The 26,991-nt window shown below is 39.7% G+C and overlaps 1 protein-coding gene across 2 annotated transcripts in view; it reads left to right on the forward strand.

Moving 5' to 3' along the window:
* The window catches only part of col4a2 (collagen, type IV, alpha 2), a 59,896-nt gene that overhangs the window by 7,022 nt on the left and 25,883 nt on the right, over positions 1-26,991 (forward strand). For both annotated transcript variants that reach the window (XM_042426296.1, XM_042426297.1), the window contains one exon: positions 14,156-14,236. In XM_042426296.1, the coding sequence (XP_042282230.1) occupies positions 14,156-14,236 (81 nt within the window). The remainder of the gene's footprint in view (positions 1-14,155; positions 14,237-26,991) is intronic.

Raw genomic sequence — 26,991 nt, forward strand, 5'->3', positions numbered from 1 at the left:
CTCTCTGTCTGTCTCCTTCAGTTTTGTGCTCTCTCCCCATTTATCCTCCCTCCCCCTCATGTCCTCCTCCTACACATGCGTCTCTGGTCATCTGTCTCTCCTCAGTAGAGGTGACTTTTCTCACTGAGCTCAGATGGAAGGATTGTTTCAACTGTGTTTAGACAAAGAACATACATACTCCTTTCTCACCAATTTACTCTTGGCTTTCTAGATTATGTACGGGTTGGTTCAACAGGTGCCCACATAATGATTTAATTTTTGGAGTGGTTTGTTTAAATTTGATTTAAAGGGGTTTCTGTGATGCACTGATCTGTAGACTGGAACTAGTCATATCCTGCAGGTGGTGTGAAGGCCCCACCACACTGTCCCAACAACGATATCTCATCAAGAGACCATTCACTGATCTCACTGTCGTGCCTTGTACAGTTCCTCCTCTAGACGAGACACGTACACCATTTATTTCCATTCCAGCTGTGGTCTAATTGATTAGACTGAATTATTTCGTGTCATGGGAAGAATGTTAACAAAGTTAAATGCGCACTTTGTGATAACATGACCATGTCCAATGTTTCCCTCTCTCTCTCTCGCTCTCTCTCTCTCTCTCTCTGTCTCTCTCTATCTCTGTCTCTCTCTCTCTCATCCCGTCTGTTGCTCTTCTCCTTTTTTTTCCTGTCCAACTCTGCCATAAAGAACAAAATAAGTGGGTTCACATCAACCAGCACTCCTGACTGTCTCACCATCTTTGAACCCAACTCACACTAAACTTAGTCATAATTATTTGAGGTCTACTACATGTCTGACTAAATCAAACCTGAATTTTAACCTCAACTTTAACCCTCCTCTATGCTCATTTTCAAAGAATGTCCTAATCTTTAGATGCCTTGTGAAGATTACTCATAAATAGGAATAAAATATCAAACTCGAGTATTCTCAGGCCTCTGGTGTTGTTACTGAACGGATCCTCCCATCTGGATGTCATTGATCATCTGATTAGAGGGGTGAGCAGCAGGGCTATCAACATAACACAGTCTGACATGCAGGGTCGGCCTGTGCACACCAAGGTCCAGAACAGAAATGGGTCTAATCCAACCTCCATTTAGCTCATGGCCGTAGCAGGAAGCACTGATTAGAAGTGTGGCCCACTGGGAAATGGAGTTGAGTCTCTATGTGACCCGAGGCCAGTTAAGGAGAGGGAAGGTCCAGCTGTGTCAGGCCCAGGGCAGAAACCAGAGCTGTGTTTACACTGGAGCTTTGCCAGAGGAGCACAGTGGGAGTTTCTGGTCTGCCCTGTTTCTCTCAGGTCCCACTGCTCTAGTTCATGGTCTCCTTCAAAGTCATGGCCTGCTCTTTGCAGTGTGACCCTGTCCCTTTGACTCTAGGGTTTATACTTTATTTTAATTTTGCAACAAAAATATAAAATGCTTTTGAAGATGATCAATAAAGTGACTTTGAGAAGTTTCACTTGCTGTTAATGACGGGCTATAGAGCAAATGAAAGGTCTGTATGGTTCAACAGTTTTGGTGCAACAGCTGAAAATGCACATCCGGTGTGACCTTTTTCTTCGCAAATCCAGCACACAATATTTCAACTTCCTTCAGCCATTCAGTCTCATATCGAGCCTTGAAGACTTTATAAAACAGGAACATGTCTTTTGAGTTTAGTTTCCCGCGCTTCAGGAATGTTCTACAAGTGTGTGTCAGAAAGAAGAGAAGTTGATCACTGCAAAAACACTAAAAAAAGACTGACAGCTGGATTTAGAAAATTGTTGACACAAGTTTATTTCCATTGGGAATAAGTGAAACATGTTTTTAAAAGATAAGATTTTAAGGTTCAAAAATAAGTAACTTGGTGAGATTATTGTTTTTTAGGGCCATTTCAAATACACAACTCACTGGGATGTCATTTATCTTTCTGTCAAAATAACTGGTAATGGTAACTGTTGTCATAACCTCATATTTGTCGTAAACCAACAATTTAAACCATTTTGAAGCACAATGTAAGCAGTGCAGTCACTGAAATGTGGTTTCTGATAGGTGCGATACACATGATATCTGTCAGGCATCCATCTCTCCTATCTCTCATTCTTCTCCACAAATCTGTGGCCCATGCCAACTTAGTAACTCTTTCGTCACATACTTTTTGCCTATTTCCGTTTGATTTTCCGCTTTTGTAAATGTATTTGTCTGGGGGTGTTTTATAAGTGTACACAGAGACTACAGCACAGCACTCGAACTCTCTAACAGGAGGTCAATGGTGGTGTGGCAGGAAGTAGAATTAGATGTAAAGAAGCAATGGTGCAGACAAGTTGTTCTGTTTATCAAGGAAAAGAATTGGGAGATCCATTATGGCCGGCACGAGAGTTATCCTTATCACCATAATGGAGGCCTTTGGGACATGTAGTGTATATCAAGACATGCCTCAGTAAAGAAAAAACTACGCCAACATAAACATGGTAATGTTTGATGTTTTGGTTTTCTGGCTTCTATATGTGTGTGTTTCTGTTTTGTTTGAGTGTGTTTGTTTAACACTTGAAATCTGATTATTTGATTCAATTCTAAGTCAGACTATTGCCGGAAGGCGAAGCTGCACAGAAAGTATAAACTCTTACTTTTGACACGCTGCCCTACTTTTTAAGCCATTCTGGTTTGAGCATTTTTTAAAAGTTAGTATTATAGTAGTCTGCTGAAAAATAAGTACCACCCTGAGGACAAAATAAGAGAGGAAACCCTTTATATAAGTGTATAAAAGTGTATAAATTAAATTAATAAATGAATTGATTGTTGAAAAAGTATTTCCAAGTATTCTGTCGTATCCGTCCTGTTTTATATCATGAGGAAAACATTTCCTACAGCCCACACATGAGTCACACAAGCAGACAGAAACAATAACAGCATGATTTGGTCATCAGCTCTGCTTTTCAACTCTTTGCAGTCTGTGTGTACGCTCACACACTCAGACATTTGTGGTTTTATGTTTATACCTTCCCACTCACAGTCACAGGGGGTATTTAATGGGGGACATGATTCTTTATTCTCTTTATTCAGCAAAACAAGAACGTCTTCACCCAAATTCCTGAGTCCTGTCCTGGACTCATTCAAGAATCCAACAAGCCTTCAACTACAGCATCAGGACCGGCCTTAGTGTCAGCCATATAGCATCAACTCCAACAATAAGTGTTTTAATCACTTTTTGGAGTTGGTCCTGTTTATGTACAAGCAAGGGCAAAGACTAGATGACATAAAAGGCCAAATGTGAGATTGCTCTTAATCAGACTTAAAAGCAGATAGGATGAAAGCAAGGACAAATATTTTTTTTATTTTTTGACCCGATTAACTCTCAAACCTGCACAGTTTAGTCCGGTTGAATTGGACTCTCGTTTGTTTTCCCTTTTTGTGCGATTCATTTGACCAAATCTGATCGCAACAATCATATTCCTAATGCGGACCAAAACAACCATACTGAGACCCTTTACAGGGGGTGGTCTCGGTCTCATGAACTCTGGAGTGACTCATTTGTGGTGGGAATGTGATCCGACCTTGGTCTGACCCAACTACAAGGTCTTCTCTGCAAGTTTGAGCTAAGTGGCTCCCATACCCAGGTGTGCTTTGCATACTGGGATGCAGATGAGCGAAATCAGCAGTTACTAGAAGCTGGAGAATGAATCAAGATCCGACCTGTACTAACAAGGGAGTACATTGCATTTGGCCAGAGGACTTTTTTCCTGCATTTATGTTCTTGCTCCTACCCCAGACACAACAGACCAATAAGCATAGTGAACCTTCTCACATGGATTTTTTCTGTGTGAATAGAAACCAAATCAAGGAAAACGCAACAAGTTTACCAACTCATCTGCTGATTCGGACCAAAGCAAATTAGCTATAGGTTTGAAAACGCACTTAGTCTCTTCAGGTGTCTTGGCCGCTTAGCTGTCAGACAGAAAGCTAAATATGCACATCCAAAAAACATTCAAGATGGACTGAAATCCAAATGCTCAAAAAACCTCAGGAGGTGGTTTGAAACGCATTCTAGCCAGATGTTGGAAAGTTGGAAATGCAAACACCTTTCAGAAGCCCCTCTCACACATGCACTGCAACCCTGAAGTACATTACCCGGAGGAGCTGTATATACATATGCTTAAGACGCATATGTGATCTTTACTCCTCCCATCTGTCTCCTGTGATAATGGCAATTATAGTAGCCCTGAAACACTGTTGTGGCCTTTATCTGATCCTTGAAGAGTTTGAAGACTAAATATGTATGTCTTATGTATGATATATGTGGTTAAGTGTGTTCAAGTCCCTATGACACACTTGAAATGAAAATTGTAAATGGGCCTTAGACACTTAAAAATAATACATTTACTGTGCTGCCCTCTTTTACATTTTTATTATTTTTTAAAAGTTTACCATGAACAAAACTTTCAAGTTAACCCTTGATTCAAATGTGTTTCCTTTAACTTCCTGCTTTCTTGCTGTGAGTCAAATGCAGAGATAATTCTCAGCTGGCAAAGGGAGTATCACACACTTGCCGCACAGAATCTCTCCCATCCTGACATTGAGATATAGTGCAGATATGTATCAAGGCAAATCACGCAGCACATTTCCATCATAGATATGTCTCACACAAACAGTGACCTTCTCAGAGCTTTTTGCTGAAAGTGGCCAGGTGTTTCAAATTCAATGAATATGCCTTTTCTCTTTGACATCTACATCATTAGTGTGAAGAAGGGCAGCTGTTGCCTTGGTAAACCATTGAGAGATGGCCTGACATGCAGTATATAAATGTACACACACACACACACACACACACACACACACACACAATCAAAATGAAAGTGGTGGAAATACACATTAAATGCCATAAATGTGTCCCTTCCTTGATAATTTATTGCATCATAATTCATCTCAATTATGTGGTGGTTTGTGGTTAGTTTATTGAATTAAATTTAAAGTACCCTATGGAGTTTTTGACCACTAGTACTGCTATGCAGCAATGTTCCTAGTAGCAGATCTCCATTGTGTTTGGTATTATGGTATTTTCAGTGACCAAAACAATGTGATGCAGCAGCAAACGGAAGAAGACTGGTAGCTGCTTTAAACATGGATATAAAAAGTGCAGAGTTCAAAATATTCAAACACACAACTGCGCCACCGCAAACATACAACTTCCTTTCATCCTATATTGGCCCTTTATGCAGCCCCTCAGTTCAGCTTCTGTCTGAAACAGGCCGTTTTAGTTCCTGTCTCTTTAAGGCTCCCTTCCTGATGAGCCCACTCATCTGATTGGTTTGGTCTGGAGGCGACATAATCAAACAGTAGTAGTAGGATTTAGCTTCTTTTTCTTTATGTGAAATATAAACTTCTCAGATACATCCATACATGACCGAGCCCCAATCCGATGGAACTAATGAACCACGCAAACCTGTGGAACAACCTTAACAACAAAGGTTACGAAACTGTTGACTGTTTGTGGGCTTTAACAAACAATCTGATGTCAGTTCAAAGGGGAAGTAGAGGTAAATTTGCAAATGGAGCGTTCAGAGCAGACTGAAGCCCTGGCTTTAGACTTGAAGTCGGCATTTTTACATACATTAACCTCAAGTTATATAACTTTGACCATGTTTAACAAAAACATTCAACATTATAACAGTATATAAATTACAGAAAATCACAAAAAGCATGATATGTCCCCTTTAAAGTGTAAAATGGGTTTAAAGCTGTGTTGAGCAGTTGGCACTGCTATTTCTTTTCAAGGACAGTCCACTTGCTTCCACATAAGGTCTCATTTATTCTCAATTGTTGAAAAAACCTGCAATAGTTAATTTAATCTGAGTTTTTAGGGGTTTTTTTTGTTTTTTTTGTCCAAACACCTCACCAGTTTGCAGTATCATGTTTGTTTTCTTGTCCCTGCTTCTTGAGTGTGATAATGTTTGATCACTCAATATGAAGTTTAGTGGCAATAGAAGCAGCCCTCTGACGTCATCCACCAGATAGTGACATTCCTCTAGAAGAAGATCAAAGAGGAAAGGCCGCAGGTCAGATCTTTCATTAAGGATGAGCTCACAGATCAACTACTTACGGTCACAGGTTTCCTTGTAGTGGGATTTAGTTTCTGTTGACTCTAGTAGCCTTGAGATTCTTCATTATGATTATCACAGCGGCCATATTTTACATCTTTTTTCTCAATTTCCTTCATGTTGTCCTCCTCATTGGGTGAGTTAGGGAAGGGTACAAACCGTGTCATCACCAATCACAGATCAAACACTCATCCTCAGCTCTAGATACTCTGTGATCTCTGTTCATTTGATCCCACAAGCACAGTGGGGGGGTCTCATACAAACACTGTTTATGCTTCACTGTGTCGTTTCATGTGTGAAAACTGAGAAACCATCACAAAGAGGCAGTTTGTCATTTCCAGCACCTGAGGTTCAGAGTGATTGCCGTTACAGGATCTGCCTGTGACATCAAGGTTGATTTGTGAATGCTTGGATGTTTAAACAACAGCAACAGAGACATAGTATCTTTAAAACAAAGAGAGCTTCACATTTTTTACTAGTTATGAGATCTAAACAGAAACTTAAGTTTGAATTCTGTTATTGTCTCTCTCTCTTTCAACCATGTAGGGATCATGTGTCCAATTTGTCTTATCGTGCATTTTTCTGATACACTCTGAAATATCATAAATTATCTCTGTTTTTGTCTCTTCACTGCTGATTTTCATTGGGGGGCATATATAGTTTCAGCTTCCTCTCAAAATCTGGCACTATTCCTCTGCATCTGTATTTATAATTTGGCCTCAGTATGTTTTGTCTGCTGTTTTGCTCCTGTCATCATCCTGTCCTCATGCCTGAGATTCTGTGTTGATTTTGGCTGTTTGACAATGACAGGAAGTGTCAGGAAGTGGTTATGTCTGTGGTAAACCTACAGTATGCAGCACATCGATAAACCAAAACCGTGGTGACTCACAATGACCACAGACAATCCACAGCCGCTAACCTCCATCAATTCTGAATATGCTGTGTGATGGTGGTACAGTAAGAAAGACTGGACACTAGAGGTGAAACAATAAATCAATTCACACAAAGTTAATCAACAACAATTTTGTCTGTCATTTATGAAGGCAAAACATTCACATGTTCCAGTTTCTCAAATGTGAGAATTTGCTGATAATCAATATAAATGAATGAATAAATTGATCAATTTAATATCTCTTCATCAACAAAACATCAAATTTCAAGATGTCTCTGGGAACTTGTGATACATTTCAGTGTCTCTTTACATTTTATAGACTTAACAATAAATTAATTCAGCAAAATTAAGAAAAAAAATTGAAAGTTAATTGTAGGCACTAGTTGCAGCCCTACAGGACACCCAAGACTGATGGAAATGTTCACTATTCATTCAGAAATGAGAAAAAGCAGTGTAATATTTGAATGATTTGGGAAACTACCTGTTATGGAATTTTCCATCTTTAGGGGTTACAAATTGGATTACATTGGGTCAAACCTGGGCCTTGAGGTCACAGAGTAAGCAACATCAAGTCTTGCAGAGAGAGACACTGCCTCTCCTTGGATATACAACTGTCTATGATATTTGGGGAAACAGAAGTCTCTCTGATAAAGGGTAAATCAGCCATGGTTACCAAGGTCGGAGGGGGCTTTCCTAGAGAACACAGATAGGTGAATGCGTAGATTCTACTGACATAATCAGACATTCAAACCAGAATGTGCTGATGGTGACCTGAAGTTCCAGACAACGTGACCTAAACTAACACGGGTAAAAGGCAGTTCCTTGTTTAGAAACTAGTGAACCAATTAGACTAATTTTTCATATTGTAGGCTGATCTGTTGAGGTTAAAGACTAAGAGTCAGACCTTCAGAGGGCAGAACGGAAAGAGACAGCATCAGAGTTGCGGAAGACTTCGATGTCAATATGGAAACAAGCTTTCTATCTCTGCTATATGTCTCTAGACACAAACTAGTATCAGCTTTACAACAACAACAAAAGCATATATCTATCTAATACAGTTACAGTTCACAGACTAAAAACTGTGAAGTGGAAGTGGCTATTTCAAGTGCTCAAGGTTACGGATTTCCCAATAATTTTCTCCATAGACAATGTGAGGTGACGCACATTGAGAGCACTTCACTCCACAGCTCAGATTAGCATGAAACTCTCCCAGTTGAATCATCACTTCAAAAGATGAACAACTGCGTCAGAAAATCTCTCGCTCTTTCATGAAAAAACTCAAAGGAATCCTTTGTACATAAAAATGTAAGGTGAGAAATGAACTATGATTTTAAACCATTCAATTTTAGTAAGAAATATCCAATCTCAGTGCTTCAGATTCTGGTGCGTTGCCGCCAATAGCAGGTGGACGTTAAAGTTTACACTGTTGAGAAAACTGACAGTAAATTTGGGGCTGAATTTTGTAACTACAGTGCAGTGCTTTGTACACAACTGCAACAGAGAAGCTTTTAAAGTTGCCAACACTCTTGACTTTTGTTTGCTGCCTGGCTTCCTCTCCAATAGCAATAGTGTTGGAGGCTCATGGGTATTGTAGTACTTAGACCCGCCGTGTCAAAGTAAAACATGATTTCTCAAAAACAAAATTTAAATAATTAAAACCGGTGGCCATAACATAAACCTATATGATTGTAACATTATCCATTATAGTTTTGTTTCCCCCCTTCGCTGCTCTATTCTAAATAAGTGCATACTGCAGGTAACCCTGGCAACCATACTGACTCTTAACCACATTGTAACACAGCTGCGGTTTTTTTGCCTTCTTAGGCTGCTATACTAGTATGATTGTGTGAAAAAATGAAATGAATGACCAGAGTTCACAGCAACACCTCTCTCTGTATTCACATAGCCACATAAACTCATACGAGGGAGAGAGAGCAAGAGAGAAGAACTGACCGTGAGAAAGAGTGCTGTTGACCCAGCTGGATTTATTTCATTTACTGTACAGAATATTGAAGTCTGTGGACGTTCGGAGTGAGGCACCAGTGCAGCCATAAAGAACAGGGAGGCAACAAAAACAACATTCCTCATTAAGTAAAACATTAATCAGACTACTGTGGCCTGAAGATCTAAGAACTCAAACTCTAGTTCTTCTGCACACAAATATCTTCACACTTGTTCAATTAGTTATTCAAAGAAGCATTTTCAAAGGCTGGTAGATGGAAAACATAAAAATATTACATGTGAAATGCCTCTCATATAGAGTATATGCCCCCTACACACACATACCGTACTTACGCACAAGGCCACAGACACTCACATATCAGTAACAGATATATATTACACAAATGTGGCGTCACTGGCTCTGTTGTTACAGACTGATCCAAGATATATGTATTTACTTATTTTATCTCTTATTTATTGTTTACATTTCACAGCACTATTTATAGTAATAGACTTATACACCCACTTCAGACACATTCAGCTGAAAAGAGAGGTTTGAGAGATGTTTTGGCTCTTAGATGTTGGCTCAAAAAGGAAAACTGCTTGTGGTATTTGGACAGGCTGAGCCTATTTTTCTATTTTATCAGCTCTGGAACATTTTATGTCTCCTTTGGCGATTTTATTTATTTAGCACATTTTGTTACAAGTAATCTCAATGTGCTTTACACTGAAAAACTAAATATAAAATATAGGCATAAACATGAGAACATAGGTAACATAAGCAATATAGATATAAGAAAATAAGTATGAAGCATACACCTGATGTACATTAAACATACCACACAGGAATTAAAAAAAACCCCAAAAATCAATGCAACGCACAATCAAATAGAAACCCCTGTCCTATCACATAGCCGCACATGTAACCAACTGTACAAGAAACAAGTGCTACCATACAGGTACACACACATGCATTCACACACACAGTAATTAACCATAAGCCTGGGAGAATAGGAAAGTTTAGAGTTTGCTTCTGAATGTAGACACAGTTGTGATGGACCTCAGGTCAGCAGGCAGCTTGTTCCAGAGAGCAGGACCACAATAACTGAAGGCACCCTCACCAGACCTGGATCTAATTCTGAGTACAGCTAGAAGACCTCTGCCTGATGACCTGAGAGGCCTGATAGGGTTATAATCAGAGTGAGCAAGTCAGAAATGTACTCAGGAGCATTTATATGTGCTTTATAGACAATTAGCAGGATTTTGAAGGTGATTCTGTATTGAGCCAAGGAATTTCAGTACTGGGGTGATATGTTCAAATTTTCAAGTACTTGTAAGGACTCTGACTGCTGCATTTTGAATGAGCTGGAGCCGTCCCACTGACTGTTTGGGTAATCCTGCAAATAGAGCCTTACAGTAGTCTGCTTGAGAGTTTCTCTGAGTCAGTTTGAGATATGAATGCTCTGAGTTTGTCTTTGGCTTTGTCATGCGTGTGTGGGCTGAGCGGTGTACACAAATGTGCAAGTTAATTTATAAATGAAGAGGAGTGAATGGGTTTCTGGAAAGCATGTTTACATCTATGCACGTGATTGTAATTTTGAAGTTGAGCAGATGACTATAATGGATCCTCCAGACCGCTAAAGATAATTCACAAGACATAAAAGATGATCAACACTGAGGAGCCATATTGTAAACCACAGATCACCTGTTTTATAGTCATTGTTTCATATCATATACACTGTTGGCAGACATCTCTCATAACAAAGACATATGTTTTCATTCATACTCTTTAAACTTTTGTGGAATATATAGAGAAAATATTGATATTTCTTTATATAAAGACACTGCACAATGGCATCAATTCATCTGTACGTCTATGGTGGAAATCTCCTGCCTCTTTGCGTGTCTCTTTGGGCCACAGATGAAATATTGAGTCTGGTATAGCGTTCAGTTTTCCAGTGTTGAGACTGGGAGCAGATCCCCTTTCACTACAGCTTTACATAGGTGTCAGATTTATGGTAGACAGACCCAACGCTGTGATGTTAGGTGGTCTGGATTTATCTCTTTTGTCGCATGGTGCAGTATGTTGGCAACTACGGGGTAAAGTCCTTGATCTTGTTTGGTACACTGTTAAAAAAACCCTCTCTGACCTGTTTTCTTTTGTCTGATCATATATCCTGATGTTGCTTTCACATCTGTAGTTCGGTTTACTTGGACCTGGACCACGTGCATACCCACAACTCCCACAACCAGCAGATGGATTAAATAATAGTTTAGCTTTTGAATGTATGCTAGAATTACATATTTACTATCACAAAATCCTGTTGGAGTCTGTTTTGTCCTCCTACCCCGAAAGATCTGCACCAGAGTTTTCTTGGAAGTGGACACAACTTTTCACATGTTCAATTGACAGCTTTACTGCCAGCCAACCAGTTCATAGAATTCTGGTGCATTTGGTTGGCCTAATCGGTACAAGCTTGTGTGCTACGCCATGTATTTTGGTAGTTAAGTTAGTGAGTGAAACATAGCCGCCACAAGATGCCTATTTTTTCTCCCAATTCTACATGTTCATTAGTAGGGCTGAAAAAATATGTGTATCACCAATGCCAAAGGTAATGTCCTCAAATGTCTTCTTTTGTCCCAACCAACCCCAAAACCCAAAGATATTCAGTTTCTATCCTAGAAATTGGCCATAATCGATTAATCAACTAATTGTTGCAACTCTATTCGTCTATTAATGCTGTACGAGATCCAGTTGAAGTCTATAGTATTAATGCTCATAATCAATCATTTCTTCATAAACATATGTCAGTCACCAGAATTTGATTTCTCTTTGTGGTGTAGCTCTGTCCATATGACTCCAGTCTTACAGCTCTTGGATCGTGACAATAAGTCAGCGTGAACACAGAATTGACTGGAACTAAAAGGTAATAATGTATTGATTTTTCTCCTTCGTCTGGACCAAATGAACCAAATTACAAGTGTGAAAGCACCCCAAAAAAGACAGAAAATAGGAAATGATTCGAGTATTAGGAAGCAAGTTTTTGAAGTTCAACAATTTCATAAACATTTAAACTTTCTAGTAAAATTTCCCTCTTGATATGGTGGATTTTTGTTGTACCAGCTTTGTTGCATTGATACACTAACACACATAGTCATCCAATGTGTTTCCAAGGTGTGCCGTACTGCACCATGGGAAAGGTGATTTTGACAAAGACTGGGTAATTGTGATAGTGGGTGGAGAAAACAGGATACTGTAGCACAATCCTATTGTCCTCAGCTGAAGCAGCCATCAGCTATTTTGAGCCTGTAACTGTAAAGTTGGATTGATGGCGCATTGCTCCACGATGTGTAATTGCTTTTATGGGAGCGATTCCTTTGTGTGTCTGTAAGGAGATGACGCAGTCTATTGTCTGTGCTATTGACTTCCACCTCAATGTGGAGAAAGGTCATGCCGTGACTATGTTACATCCTTATTGGGATAATATGACCTTTTGTTTAAGTCTCCACTCTGGAAACTAAAAAACTTGTTCTCCCTGCAGAGAAGACTTTGTTCATGTCATGTTTGTTCACATGAGTTCAAAATTAATGATATAAGTAAAGAATGTTGCTTGTGTACATGTATTGAGTTATGATCTGAGTTAGTCTACCACCAAAGTGTGCAGTCAAAATTAAACCCATTACATGTTTCAGCTATATCAAGCAGCGGTTTCAAAGGAATCCCTCCGATCCACTGATAGTTAACACACAAATGCCTTGTGCATTCCATAAGAGAGGGGAAGAGGGTCTTTTTGTTGTGGGGATAGGGGATCATTAAAGGACAATGTCTCTATAGTAAAAGAAGGTCTTTGTGTGTGTGAGGAGGGTCTCAATGTGGCCTTTGTTAAGTCGGTGTACTGGGTTCTGCTCTCAAACTGAGGAGGGGGAATTATTCTAAATTCTTAATCTGCCGCTTTGTCACCACTGTGGGCATAAAGTGGCCGTTTTGGGTTTTTTAACAAGGGAGAGGGGAGGGTATTGAGGCATTTGCTGCCTAAGCAGGCTATGGTATGGCTGTGTAGGTGGAGGACGCAGGCAGGCACAAGACAGAGACGTCATGAGATGAACCAGTTACATGGAGCCTTTCTGCATATCTATACTCAAAGTTTCACTTGTACATGCTAAGTGAAATTACACTGAAAGGCCTTTTTCCTATACACAACTTCTCTCTTGCATTTGTGTGTCTCATCACTATTCACTCTCAGGCACTATGTGGAAAAGTTCAGTGGAACATTTTAAACTATCAAAAAGCTTTGTTTCCACTCATGCATTGAAATGGAAACCGGGTCTAAACAGTCAGTGATTAACCTGCAGATCTTTTAAAAGAACGTGTGGATCAGGGACATGTTAATTCCAGCAATGACTTTGAGCAAATCTGTTTTGCAGCGTTAAGGGTTAAATGTGTGTCTTTTGGCGCTTGATATATTATGTCTGCAGTTTAGTCAAGGCTTCAAATTATTTTGCTTCTGCTTCTGGTGAGCAAGAAAATGTGGTCATGGCACAGGATCCAAAGAAACTAGGTTCCACATGGATTTTGCATGTGAATTTCATTAACAAGACTCTGTTCAGTCTTAACTAATATCTCTACGGCATTCTCGGCTATCTTAGGGTCTTGACACCTCTGACCTGTCGGTTGCGACTGCTTTCTTTGATCATGTCTTGTTCAGAGTGACCCCACAGGCTGTGTTTGTGTTTGTGTTGTATCTAGTACAGACCAGCCTGTGATGGTGGGTGGTTTTCTTGGTATGCAGACATTCAAAGACAAATTGTCCCCATCAGTGGCTGGACCCAGCCTCTATGATGAATGGGATTTTCATGGACACATGGCTATCCATTATGTCTGGATGTTCGTCATGAGTCATTCAAGCCACATCCAAAACATCCTTTCTGCACACCAGACCAACATAGACAACATTGCAACAATCTTCAACACTCATGCAACAGAGCTGCAACCATAAACAAGTGTATTCACAAACCACAGAATACACAAACATAGCCAGTCACACCTACATTACACAAAATTACTACACACTGTGTCCCATTTAGTGCACAAAGATGGAGGCTGGAAACAACACATGGACACATATGGCTGCTGTGTTTATGCTAATGAAGTGGACAGCAGAATGTTTGTTTCCTGTATATTTGACTATAACGTGACTTCTAACAACCCATCCCTAACCTCCATGTTGTCTGTTTGTGTCTTACAGGGTGGGAAGAAACACAGTGGCCCCTGCGGAGGAAGAGACTGCAGCGGAGGCTGTAAATGTTTCCCAGAGAAGGGTGCCAGAGTAAGTCCAATACTCTAACTACTGTTCCAAATAGTGTTATAAATACCCCCCTCTCTTTCTCTCTCTCTCCTTCTCCTTCTCTCTCTTTCATTCTGAAATGCCAAATAAGGCCATAATCGTGTTGGATGCTTTCTGTAATTGTAATTTCAATAACTTGGTTGCTGAGAGTGCATACCCTCCTCCAAAGTAGCTCACATTTTGATGCTTCAGGCTTCTACATACCTCAATCTTTCTCAAAATGTGGCAGTATCTAGAAAACATAATTTGCGGAGCCTGGAGGGAACTTAATAACTTCTTATAGATCCTCAATTCTATATCCTCCATTTTGAAAGTGACCCCACATCCTCTTCTTTAAAGGACAAGGCTGGTGTTATTCTATATTTTTCTCCCCAACCACCAATTAAAGGACCAGTGTGTAAGATTTAGTGGCATCTAGTGGAACGCACTTGGCAGAAATGGAATATAATATTCATAAGTATGTTTCAATTAGTGTATAATCACCTGAAAATAAGAATTGTTGTATTTTTGTTAGCTTATAATGAGCCGTTTATATCTACTTAGGGAGTGGGTCCTCTTCCACGGAGGCCGCCATGTTGCACCACCATGTTTCAACAGTAGCCCAGAACAGACAAACCAAACACTGACTCTAGAGAGGGCCTGTTTTTTGTGAGTTTCGCTGCCACCATAGGTTCTCCTACACGCTTTGAAGGGGAGGGGTATTCAGCTGGTTGCAATCTGCAACCTCACCACTAGATGCCACTAAATCTTATACACTGGTCCTTCAAAAGACCAAAACCAATGATGAATTAATCCTATGTACAAGTATTGTCTGTGCAGCTGTAAATACTCAATACTGCACCAATGGTTATAAATCCATGGTTAAAAATAGTCCCCGTCCAATTCACAGTTTATTCCTGTTTGGGTAATGTTTGCTAAAAATGATTAGGTGATTCAGGAAATTTCTTAGCCCTTTACTGAAAGCTATATATTTGTGACAGTCAGAAAGTATTGAGAAATTGGCTTGGTCTTTTATGGGATTTTTTCATAATAGAGAAAAAATAGAAAAATAGAAAAAATATAGAATAATGCCAGTCTTATAAATACAAGCAGAGCATCCATTCTGGTATTATTTATACCATATGTTCCGTCATGTTAGCTAGCTAACATCATGCTATCACGGTTTCTTGTGGGAAATTAAAGTATCACAACAATGCAATGATGTGAATGTATGAGCCTGACATGGGCATTCAGCTATATGGAAGACTGTGCTGCTGAAAGCCATTAGTTTGAAATACTTATCACACTTTCTTAACATTTTAAGTGATGAAATTCACACCATTAACCACAGTCAAAGAAGAGGTCAGCATGGAAGGAGTGTCTGGAGTGTGAGGGACCCATTAGGGAGAGAAATGAAAGATAAAAAGAAGAGCGAGTGACCTGATTAAGGGGTTTGAAATCAGAGACAGACATAGACTAAACATGTTTAGATAACAAGCTCAGAGTGAGTGACTGGGGTTCTGCATGACTAAAGACTGTTTTTTGCTTCAGACACGTGCTGTTCAGATCATCAGATAGTTTTCTGATGTTGGAGTGAGGTTTCCACATCCTTAAAGTTTTTTAACTTTCACAATCAGTCAGCAAACACCTACTTGCCGCTTTGTTTGGGAGAAGAAAAGGGTTTCATCTGTTCTGTGAATACTTTCTTTTCAAGGATGAAACGTATTTTGAATGGGGACATAAAGAAGTGGTTTCTCTTGGCTTACACAGTAGAGGAGCTGACACAAACACCTCTAAGATCTCTGCTACACACTGAGCCTACATGCTGCATGGAACAAGTACCTGTTAGTTGAGCAGGAAAGTAGAGCTGCAACGATTAATTGATGAATTGATTAGTCAGTCGACAGAAAATGAATTGTCAACTATCCATTCGTTGTTTTGAGTAATTTTTTAAGAAAAAATGCTAAAATTCTCTGGTACCAGCTTCTTCAATGTGAATATTTTCTGGTTTCTTTAGTCCTCTATTCGTGGACTGTTGGCCAGGTCAAAACAAGACATTTTAGTTTGCATCTTGGGCTTTGGTAAATGGTTATCATCATTTTTCACCATTTTCTGACATTTTACAGACCCAATGACTAATCTTTTTATTGAGAAAATAATCGACAGATTGTTGATAATGAAAATAATTATTAGTTGCAGCCCTACAGGGAAGAATATCTGGACAAGCATTGGTGTTGGGTCAACTTCCAAAAGAGATCAAAAACAAACAAAAAAAGCAGTCAGATTGCCACAGCTTTTGTTGCTTTGGGTGCTTAAACCCCAGTTTACCTGCTACCATGTCTAGTTTATTTTCATGTTATTTATTAGATTTGTTTTTCAGAGATTTAAATGTTTTCATTCCCGCATTTTTAATTTCCTGTCCATTCTGGTTTGGTCAATGTAACATTGCCCCCTACTAAGTAACTTGTAATGTTATACATGAACATACATATACTACCAATTATATATTTGCAGAAAATGAATTTATGCAAACGTCTGCACTCAGTGCCTTCTCAAGCATCAGGCATTAAATATGATTTCAAAGTCATCATTAGTCAGGTAATGTGCTGTGAATAAAATCACCATGACAACCTGTTACAAAGCAGTTGTACAGAAAATAAGGGATCTATAGCGTTATATATATTGTAAGCTATTGTTTAAAGTTTTGCTTCCCTCTGTATTTCAAGACCATATTTCCAAAGTGGCCAAACTGGCCAGTTTCCTTTGTTTCTCTTATCTTGTAAAGAGTGCTCACAGGAACTATAAATGTCTCAGTTCAGCTCTGTGATGTGGTAAACTCAAGAACTGAAATGGACTCCTATAAGACTCCCTGCCCACCAGTAGAACAGCTCTGTAGGGAGGCATTCTTAAAAAACACAGAAGTGAAGACAGAAATGGTCTAGCAACTGTACTTTGGTATGCACTGAGAATTTACCAGACCAACTTTACAGTAGGTCTGACCTGTGACCTGTGTGCTCGCTGGATACAGGAAACCCCATAAGTAAGCGTAGAGAGACAGAGGGAGGAAGTTCCACATTCCTCATCTGAAGGATGCAAAAGTGTGATGAGAGGGTCAGCAGACCACCTTTCGTTTCCTCCTCCCCTCTGTCACTCTTTCTCTGCGTCAGCTGGATGTGAAGGAAAGGATTTCGATCATTCAGTGAAGAAGTGATAATGAAAGTACGAAGAGAGTTAAGAGTTTTTACAAGCAAAGTCCTTTACTCATTTGTTCTGCTGAAGATGACTGTACAAACATTTCTTTTACGCACTGACTTTGGCTCTGAAACCATTTGTCGAAAGATAAGATTCTACTGTCCAAGAAGCTAGGAATTATAAATGTCCCTTTATTTTTGTCTGTCAGGTGTTGTCTCTGACTCATTATGTGCGTATTTAAGCTGTTCATTTTTCAAGGCCTAAGAGTCTTGTACATAATATGCTTCCCCTTCCATGCATTACCCAACATTGGTACTTGTTTGTGAACACAATGGAAACAAAGATGGTCCCTCACAGATGTGTTCACCCCTCTAATTCTTTAGCTTTACGTCTATTATCTTTCCTTCCAAGTCTTTCCCTCGAGGAGATTCAACGGATCTTTTGCAGCTGTCTGGATTGGCTGAGACTTGTCACAGCTGTGGTGATTAGGTGATGGTTGTTAATGGCTAAATGGTGGCTGTAGACATATCAACCTAATGCCATGGCTGCCATGTGCAGTGGTGGGATTCTGTTATTTGAGCAGAATCATCATCACCGTGTCCAAGCTTTTTACTGTTAATGTTACTGTTTTTTATCTGTTCTGCTCATGCACTATGCTCCAATGTCTGGATGACCATCTTCAAAAATGAGGTCACACTAGCAATATCTCTGTGAGCTATGAGTCATCAAGTAAGAGAGATGAGCTAAGAGCAGAAATATAAAAGTAATGTTAAAGATATAATCTTCAAATTTTTTAATGAAATGATGCGATTTATGGTCACCATTTTTAATATAGTCTTTCATATATTTATATTATATTATATTATATTATATTCTTTCTGTATTGTAGTTTTCATTGTCAGTGGCAGAGTCCACCATCTCCACTCAGGATTCAAATTTCCAACCTACACATGAGGGATTCATAGGAAATGATGCATGCATGTAATTCAGTGTAATTTCACCTAATAATTATCAGCCTTGCTGTTTACTTTTCACTCTCCCACAACCGCATCAGAGCTGTATTAAGTTACTGCTAATGCAAACCAAATATTTATTATAGTTATACTAGTTCACATTAAAAGCATTCAAAGGGGGCGTATGTAAATCAACAGGATTGAAGTCTTAAAGGATTATAACTTAAAGGAACAAAGTGATTTTTCCCATTCAACATAGAAATATATTACATGTGTAGTGCAGGAAGAAAAGGGAACTGGATTATGTTTCACTGGACAGAGGGTCATGTGAGGTTCTTCATAAATTAATGCTAGACAAATCTGGAGAGGGACAAGAGACAGGCAGCGAGAGCATGAGAGACTGAAATAGTGAAATGGATTGTTTGGTGGAGAGCAGAGATTCAGCAAGTAGACTCTCCAGCCTTACCACCCACTCCCCTGGCAGAGTGCACACTGAAGGCGTGCAAAAAAATATCAAGCTCCTCGCAACACACTTCCAAAAGTCCTCATTGTTCTTTTGTATCATTAATGGATTGCACTTCTGAGATTGGTAATAAAAAAGAACCTAAAATGGAGTAATGAGAAAATAAATTAGGCACACAATGCATCTGAAGTAGTTCACAAGACTGTACTTTATTATAGTTGAGTAAAATAGGCACAGCTGTAATCACACAGCAGAGTTGGCACCTCTACAAAGAAAGTAAAATGTAGCCAAATAAAGAAATTGAGAATCCCAGGAGCTATGAGCGAGGTGGTGTTGTGAAACAAAACAGTTTGTGGTCTTGAAAGCATGAAAAACCAGGGCAGCATTATAAACTGAACACAAGGCACCCTGCATCCCCACCAGAAAACATGTTCAGCAGATCAATGCTGTCTTTTGTGCTGGGAATCTTTCCATTTCAGTTCTCAGAAACAAGGAGCGGCGCCGGGTTTTATACAGAAAAAGAAACTTCGGCAGAAAGAACAGTAGTGTCCATCTGCATGAGCTCACTGTCTCCTATACAGTAAGAGAGAGAGAGAGAGAAGCTATGGGAGGGAGAGAAAGATAATGTGTGTGTGTGATAGGCACCATTATAGACACTACGCAGATGGAGAGATGCTGTCCTTTCCACCATGGGAAAAGCTGCCACAGCTAATGTACAACAGGAAATGACACATATTTCAGGAAGTTGAGCACAATGACAGTCCACTGATCTTTTCTTAATATGGACGGTCTCTGTTTTTGTGGGAACAGGATTGTCCATGTGTTCGGTCAACTGCATTTTTTGCCTGTAGCTATAAATGGCAGAGATTTCCTTGTTCCATGAAAACAAGTCCATACCTACAGTACATTCTGAATCCAGCACCCATCAATATCACGCACATAAAGGGGACCTATCATGCTTTTCCTCAATTTGAGTCAAATGTATAATATAATAATGGATGTTCATATTAAATGTGGCCAAAGTGTCAAATAATAAGGTAAACATATGTAGAAGTTATCCCTGTGAGCAAAAAAGTTTCCAACAGTCTTTTCTATCTATCAATTCAGCCCTAGCCGACGTCACCTTGTGATGGATTTCTTTATATGGTCATATGCTCCACACACAGCGTATCAGTTCACTGCTCCGCTCTGCTAATATTATGGTGTTTTCCATTGTTTGGGGGTAGTCACTCTGAGCCGTTACTCAAATCAAGCTGGCACGCTATGAGTGTTTTTCCATTACACAGCACGGCAAAGTAAAATAAGTAGTTTACCTGTTGGTCGTCTGCAGCTCTTCATCAAACATCATCATCGCTGGGGCTGTTTCTGCTTGTACTAATCCTCCCTGCATTATTTCTAACTAATCCACTCAGCAAAGAGCTTCAAATATCCCCATATCTTGTTGTATCAACCGGTTTTTAGGGCTGCTAACGAAGCTCCACTAATTGGGTGAGTAACACATTTAATTTCCTGTAAATTCTTCACACTAAAAGTCTCCCATTATTAGGTAATTTAAAAGCTTTTAATAGGAAAAAGCAGGAAATGCAGTGGTTTCCATTAGCAGCAACTTAACACAACTGTTACAGCTGCCCCTCAGCAGGCTTCCAGAAAGTTGGCCAATCAGAACAGAGTGGGCTCATCTGGAGGGGGCCTTAAAGAGACAGGAGACTAAGACTGCCTGTTAGAGACAGAGACTGAACTGAGGGGCTGCATAAAGGGCCAGTATAAGATAAATAAGGAGTTTTTTGTACTGTGAATCATGCAAAGCTCCTCTAGTGGAGTTCTAGATTAAAGGTATAGAGCTGGAAATGAGCATAATAGGTCCCCTTTAACGTCTGCTCAGGGACAGGATAACGGTACACAGAGGAATGTTGTAGATTTAAAAAGGATCAAAGAACTTTTGAATATATTTTCATCAAAAGGATGGAAGCCCTGGTTTGGTGAGTTTCAGGTTTTGAGCTTGTTTTGATCATAACTTCTTAGCAATGAGGACATTTTACAATGCCTGGGTATATAAAACCGTCATAAAACTCACTAATGCATGGCATTCATGGTAAAGTAATAATGTTTTTCTTCGTCCCTGAAAATTGTTTCCACTCGAAGATGCACATTTTTCACCTGACAGTAGTGATATGAATTTGAAGCAGACATTTTGGCCTTATCTAACCATCTAAAAATTGTCTCAGTATAACTCTTGAACTTAAATCATGCTCAACTCCTCTGATTAGAGCTGCATACAGTACCATCAGTGGTCGGTAACTTCAATCAAATGTGCTTGATCTCTTTTGCTGGACACAAATTGTCTGACAGTAGAGGAGAAGAAATAAGTGAGTGAATTGATTTGCTGGGACTGACAGCATACCTTTTTAGATTAGGGGCCTGTTGCAGCCTCACGCATCAATACAAGAAATGATGTGTACAGGCAGTTTTGTGTTGGAAGCACTTCATTCCAAACCTGCAATCAGGAGCCTCATTTATTCCTGTAGTCCATCTTCCCTGACCCAGACCTTGACAGGGCCTGTCAGGGAAGAACTACCAACTGTGGAGCAATGATGAAAAAGTGGAGCATGTGACTGTGTGATTGGAAGGGAAGGGAGGTCAGTACAAACCTGCTGCTATCACTAAAACTCTTGGACAGGAGGAGTTTCTTTTCCTAAGATTATTGGAAACGGGAATTCAATGGGGATCACAGGCTGGCTTTTGTCCTGTGTGAAAATTAAAGCTGTGGGGTGGTAAGAAATGTCTGGGGAGATGCTTAAACAAACAGACAGTAACCAGCTGTTTCTATGTGTTAATACAGCATGATGTACCAGGCAAAAGATGGAAAGAAATGTCATCACTAGCTTTTGCTACGGGTGGAGGATTTTAAAGATACCTCAGCCACTGTGCAAACCTGTAAAAATAATGGTGAGACATAGAAGTCATGCCTAGAAGAAACACAAAGTCTTAACAAGCCTGTTAAATCACCACACCTCACACATTCCTCATGTGGTTTGTTTGGTTTCACCATTTCCCCTAGACTCAAAAATATCTGTGTATGGAACACAGAGATCAATGAGAAAAGAATAATATGCATAAATAACAAAAATATTTTATGACAAGGTCACAAAGTATTCTTTCATATATATATATAAAGAATACTAGCAGCTGAGCAAGAGTTTATGCATTAGTTTAAGTTTAAGCAGATTTCAAAGGAGGTCTCATGAGTAAAATAGTTATAAAGTATCAGAAAGGGAATTTAAAAGGACAATTGACATTTGAGGCTCATTAAATATTGGTGATGTCAGACTAATACTATTCAAATGTTATTTTATGAGTTCTCGTGTAGTGATATTTAAATATGCATGAAATTTTTCTTTTTTTTTGGGCCACTTAGGGGCAGCGCAAGAACAACACTGACCAGATTATTACCATATAAAGTTGTTATGGTGAATTTGGCTACAAATCTAGCACATTCAGAGCAACATTAGCATTCATTTGGAGTCATGTTTCTGGCCAACAGGCAGATAGTGCTGGGCAGATAGTGTGCATTAGGTTTTTAGAGCTCTTTTGCTGAAAACAGCCTGCTGTGGCTAGAAATAAAGCTGATGGGAGCAGTGAGAGTGAACAAAACTAGTAAAGTTAAGGGCCATAAAACCAAATCATGAGCTGAAAGATATTAAAACACTCTATTGAGCTGAGGAGAACTGCATAGTTGGTCAGTGCATCACTACAAGCAACCACATTCACACTATACATAGTCACTTTGTCAATCAATATTGATTGAAAAAGCTTTAAATGTGTGTTTGTGTGTGTGAGTTTGCTTCCTTGATACTCTACAGAAAGACAAATCTCAATGTCACGGACAACAAACAAGAAGGCTGAGACATACAGTGAAGCTCTCATACACAAGTAGGCTCTATATAATTCAGAAAATTGATATCACAAGATCATATCATATTTCTTCAATGACATCATCTGCCTCTACAATCAAAAGAAATACTTTTCCCTATCTCTTGTTTTTTTCCAGTACTGTCAAAGCCAAGTTTGACCCGCCATTCTGCACCCAGTTATGGTTCAGCTTTAAGAGCCTATAAAAGTGGCTTACTCTCACACTTTAAGATGATGGGTGCTGTTTTGGAACAAGAGGACTATTGTTGGTGTGGACAAAGGAGCATCTCTTTTTAAAAGTCACAAACACAGGGGAACATGCACAAATGGGCACATGGATACAGTTTTTGCTGAAGAATATTAACCGTTTGCTAAATAACTGCTACTAGGCCGGCCTGTCAAGCTTTGGATTAGCATGCATGGGAGTTTGGAGGGTCGTGCCTTTTTATTTAGTCTTTCCAAAACCAAAAGCACAAGAGCAAAAGTGTATGGAATGGTAGTACTGTAGTACAACAACAATGCTGTTTATATTCATCTCCTCTCGTGAGGAAGCTATTTCTTCTGTCTTTTTAAAAAATTCTGGAAACATTAAAAAGCCGAAGACAATGTTTTGAAACCATAGAGTTAATGTTAGCTTAATCAGCTAGCAACAGGTGATAAAATCTGCCAGTGAGTTGTCATTTCAAAATCAACATCCTACTTTTGTCCGAAATCAACTTTGAGTAATAAATTTGGCAGTTATCATTGTAAACTGCATATGCCACCTGGGAACAGAAAGTTTGTAGTTGCAGTAGCTAAGGGGTTGGCAAGCGGTCAATCGATTAGACAAATGTGACAAAATTTTGATTTTGTCGTATCATAGAATGTCACTCCATGACATTAATGCTTTTATCATCTCTGTATCTCTCTTACAGCAGAAAGAGAGATTAGTTAGACCTCTCCACTGACAGTGCAGTCATTCAGTAGTCCAGTATTTGTGCAACCTTGTGTGTATTTAGGCAGCAGACACTGGTCTTGTGAAACCATCTGTAGCCTCACCGTGTTATCATCAGCCTGAACACATGGCGTGAGTATAACTGAGGACAAACAAGGTGGATCAAGATGACTAGAATAAGCCTGAGATATTCTGTTTCATGTTGTGGCTGGGTGATTGTTACCTCATGGGACTCTGAATGTAAGCATACTTCATCCCTAATCACTTAGAAATATGGCAAAAAGCTCCTTTTATGTCCTGTAACAAACCTCTCCCCCTTTCTCTAATTGTTTCCTCATTATTTTCATATGGACACCTCCTGTTACAAGTTCAATCCATCTCCCTCTCCATCGTATTGAAAAGCACATGCAGACACACCAATCAATCATCTAGTCTAGTCTGTATTGTCATAACAGGAAAGTTGGGTAAATAAGGTGTTAACACTGTTCATCCTCTGGGACGTATGCATTTGATTTGCAAACAGCAGTCAGGAAATGTTATGGTCGGCGAAGAGGGTCTTCTGGGTTGTAGGAAAAATGTGACCAGAGTTGTGGGTCACCACGCCAACACCATGTGTTCCCCATCAGGCCTTGTTGTGAAACCTACATCGAGGGCCGGTTGCAGAGGAAACAATTAGATCCCATCTAAGTCCTCTCATATTTATTTCCCCCAGTATTCTAGTTTTCTGAAAAAGACAGTTTCCAGTTTCCAGTGCAGGCTTTTTTCTCAGGAGCAGAGATTGGGGATCCCATGCCATGTGTTCAACATCACTGTGTAATTTTGGAAATGTTAAGCAATATGTGACTACAGTGATCAGTCTGGCAGTTTTTCTTCCTCATGGCACAAGGTCAAAGTCAAACATTGCCCCCACTCTTAACCATCCACATCTTAAAGAAATTTGGAAGATCTCCTCGATGTAATTTTACATCTATAACCACCTGATAAGCCATTCAGTTGGTAATCATATCCATGCATAGACCTATGTGTCTAGGAATGTGTATTGCAGCTGGAATGGCACTGGGCGTTGCATCCCCCTGTGGGAAAATTAAAAAATTTTCCAGGATGGCAAAATTGGACTGTGGACTGAGCCAGATGGATGGGTCTGAAGTTGCCAAAAGAGACCTTGAGGATTACATGGGTATCCTCGACACAAATGTGACTGGCTGAGGTCCATATCAATCAGGGCCAAATTCACAGCTGGGTATTCCACGATAAATCTAGTTTTCCAGACTTGGCTCTTCTGCTACATTGTCGTATTTCTCACACATTTGTAAAGCAGTTCATAAAAGTGCCCTATATACATAAAGCTATTTAGGACTCCAACTTGGTATTTTTGCTTGATAAATAAAGTATTATATTATTACCAGTAATAATTTGGAATAAATGTTTTTGCTGATAGATTCAATTAATCAACTAATCAAACTGGCACTGAAACTAGCATCATCATTTTTACCCATACCTACTAGTGATCATGTTGTTTTACTGTAAGATGTTTTTATCAGATCCTTATTAAAAATACAAAAAAAAAAACTCCAAAAAAACTAATTTTCCAATACTTCACCATAACTCCTGTGGCCTGTTAAACTCTTACACGCCATATATAATTCAATATACATACCTTTGTGCCCTTGGGTGCGATACACAACGTCAGAGTACATTTGTTGAGGAAATGGTTTTCCTTGGTGGACTTTTATAAACAGACATGCTGCGCAATGAGCGAACCACTGTATGGAAGCTGTAATTGCATTATAATCACAGTGATAAATGTAACAGTGTGATTATAGAGGCAACACACCCATGATGGATCTCATTACACACAGACACACACTTATACACACATACATGCAGACACACGATACAGGCACACAGGTGGTTGATCTCGGAGGTGAGGGCAACACCTCATTTGAGACTAGGCGCCACATCTCGCTCTTTCTCACACACATACACACACACACACACATATATACACAAAAATCGCAGCTGTGTCCTGTTTAGACACACATGTGCTTGGACCACAAACTTGAGACGTCTCATTCCTCTAACGTGAGGCAATAGCACAGGTGTCGGGCCCCAGAGACCCCTGGGATAACTAGAGGTCCAAGCTGTTCTGCTCTCAGCCTGGGATCCCCCCCCCCTCGAGTCTTGCTCTGCAACACACACCCTTAACAAAAACAGCACAAATGCAGACTCTCTCTAACACACACACACACACACACAGTCAGTTTCAGTCCAACCACTGGTCATTAGGAGTCCTCTCTCTCCGGTCTGGATGCTGTCAGATCTTTGGCAAATGCGTGTGCACGTGTTTGGGGAAAATAACACGTGCATGCAAAAATTAGCTCAGTCTAAACACATTAATTCTAATGTAAACTGGGCTCAGCCAAACCACTCTGTGCCGAATGGCTGCAGACGACTTCATGAGAAATGAATCAAATGACAACAAATGACTTTTGTTTGTCTGAATGTCATCTGTTGATTATCCCGCCACTTCATCTCCTTCTGTGTACATGAGAAACTTAAAGTGAGTCAGAGGAACTTGGTTGTTGCACCAGCTGAGTTATGAAGGTTCAAGTGATGTTTTCACAACTCTGGCTGGAGGTTTGTCTCCATGACAACTAAGCATGTTAACTTCCTCATGGATAATTCTTCATCGGGTGCTGTTTTGATATTGTTGTTCCACCTGTAGCCTGTACAGCATGGCCTTGTTGCTTTTTCTTTGACTATTACTGTATCATTTTTTATATGCTCTGATCCAACATGGTCATCAAGGATTTTCAGAAGTAAGACTTTTTTTTTCCAGCAGGGGGGAATTGGAAAGCTGACCTTCCTGGCTGCAGCCAGGAGATCTAAACATACTCTCACAGATATCTAAACATCATCTACAGATGTTTATTTACTCTGCCTGAGTCCTCCTCAGGGCATCCAGTGGAGGGCCCTCCTCGTCCTCCTAAGCAAGCCCCTCAAGCCTTCCCCTAACCCTTAATTCCTGAGCCTTGTTTCCCCCCGGGCATCATGTGGAAGGGATGCGGATCTTTAGGAAATGAGTCCAAAAAAATTGTGTCCAAGAAAAACATGTATGTGAGCTGGGTCACAGAGCAGTGGGACCAAATTCACTGAAGTGTCTGAGCCCCATTTGTGGGAGTCAGAGCGAAAGGGCAGGAATTTAGTGTTTATGTGTGGTAATCTGTCTTCATGGCCACTTTCTTTCCTTTTCTTTCCTACTTTCTTCCTCTCCTCTCTTCCTTGATACATATTTATTTCCTTACAT

The sequence above is a fragment of the Thunnus maccoyii genome, chromosome 11 (assembly GCF_910596095.1).
Source record: "Thunnus maccoyii chromosome 11, fThuMac1.1, whole genome shotgun sequence".
Classification (NCBI taxonomy): Eukaryota; Metazoa; Chordata; class Actinopteri; order Scombriformes; family Scombridae; genus Thunnus; species Thunnus maccoyii.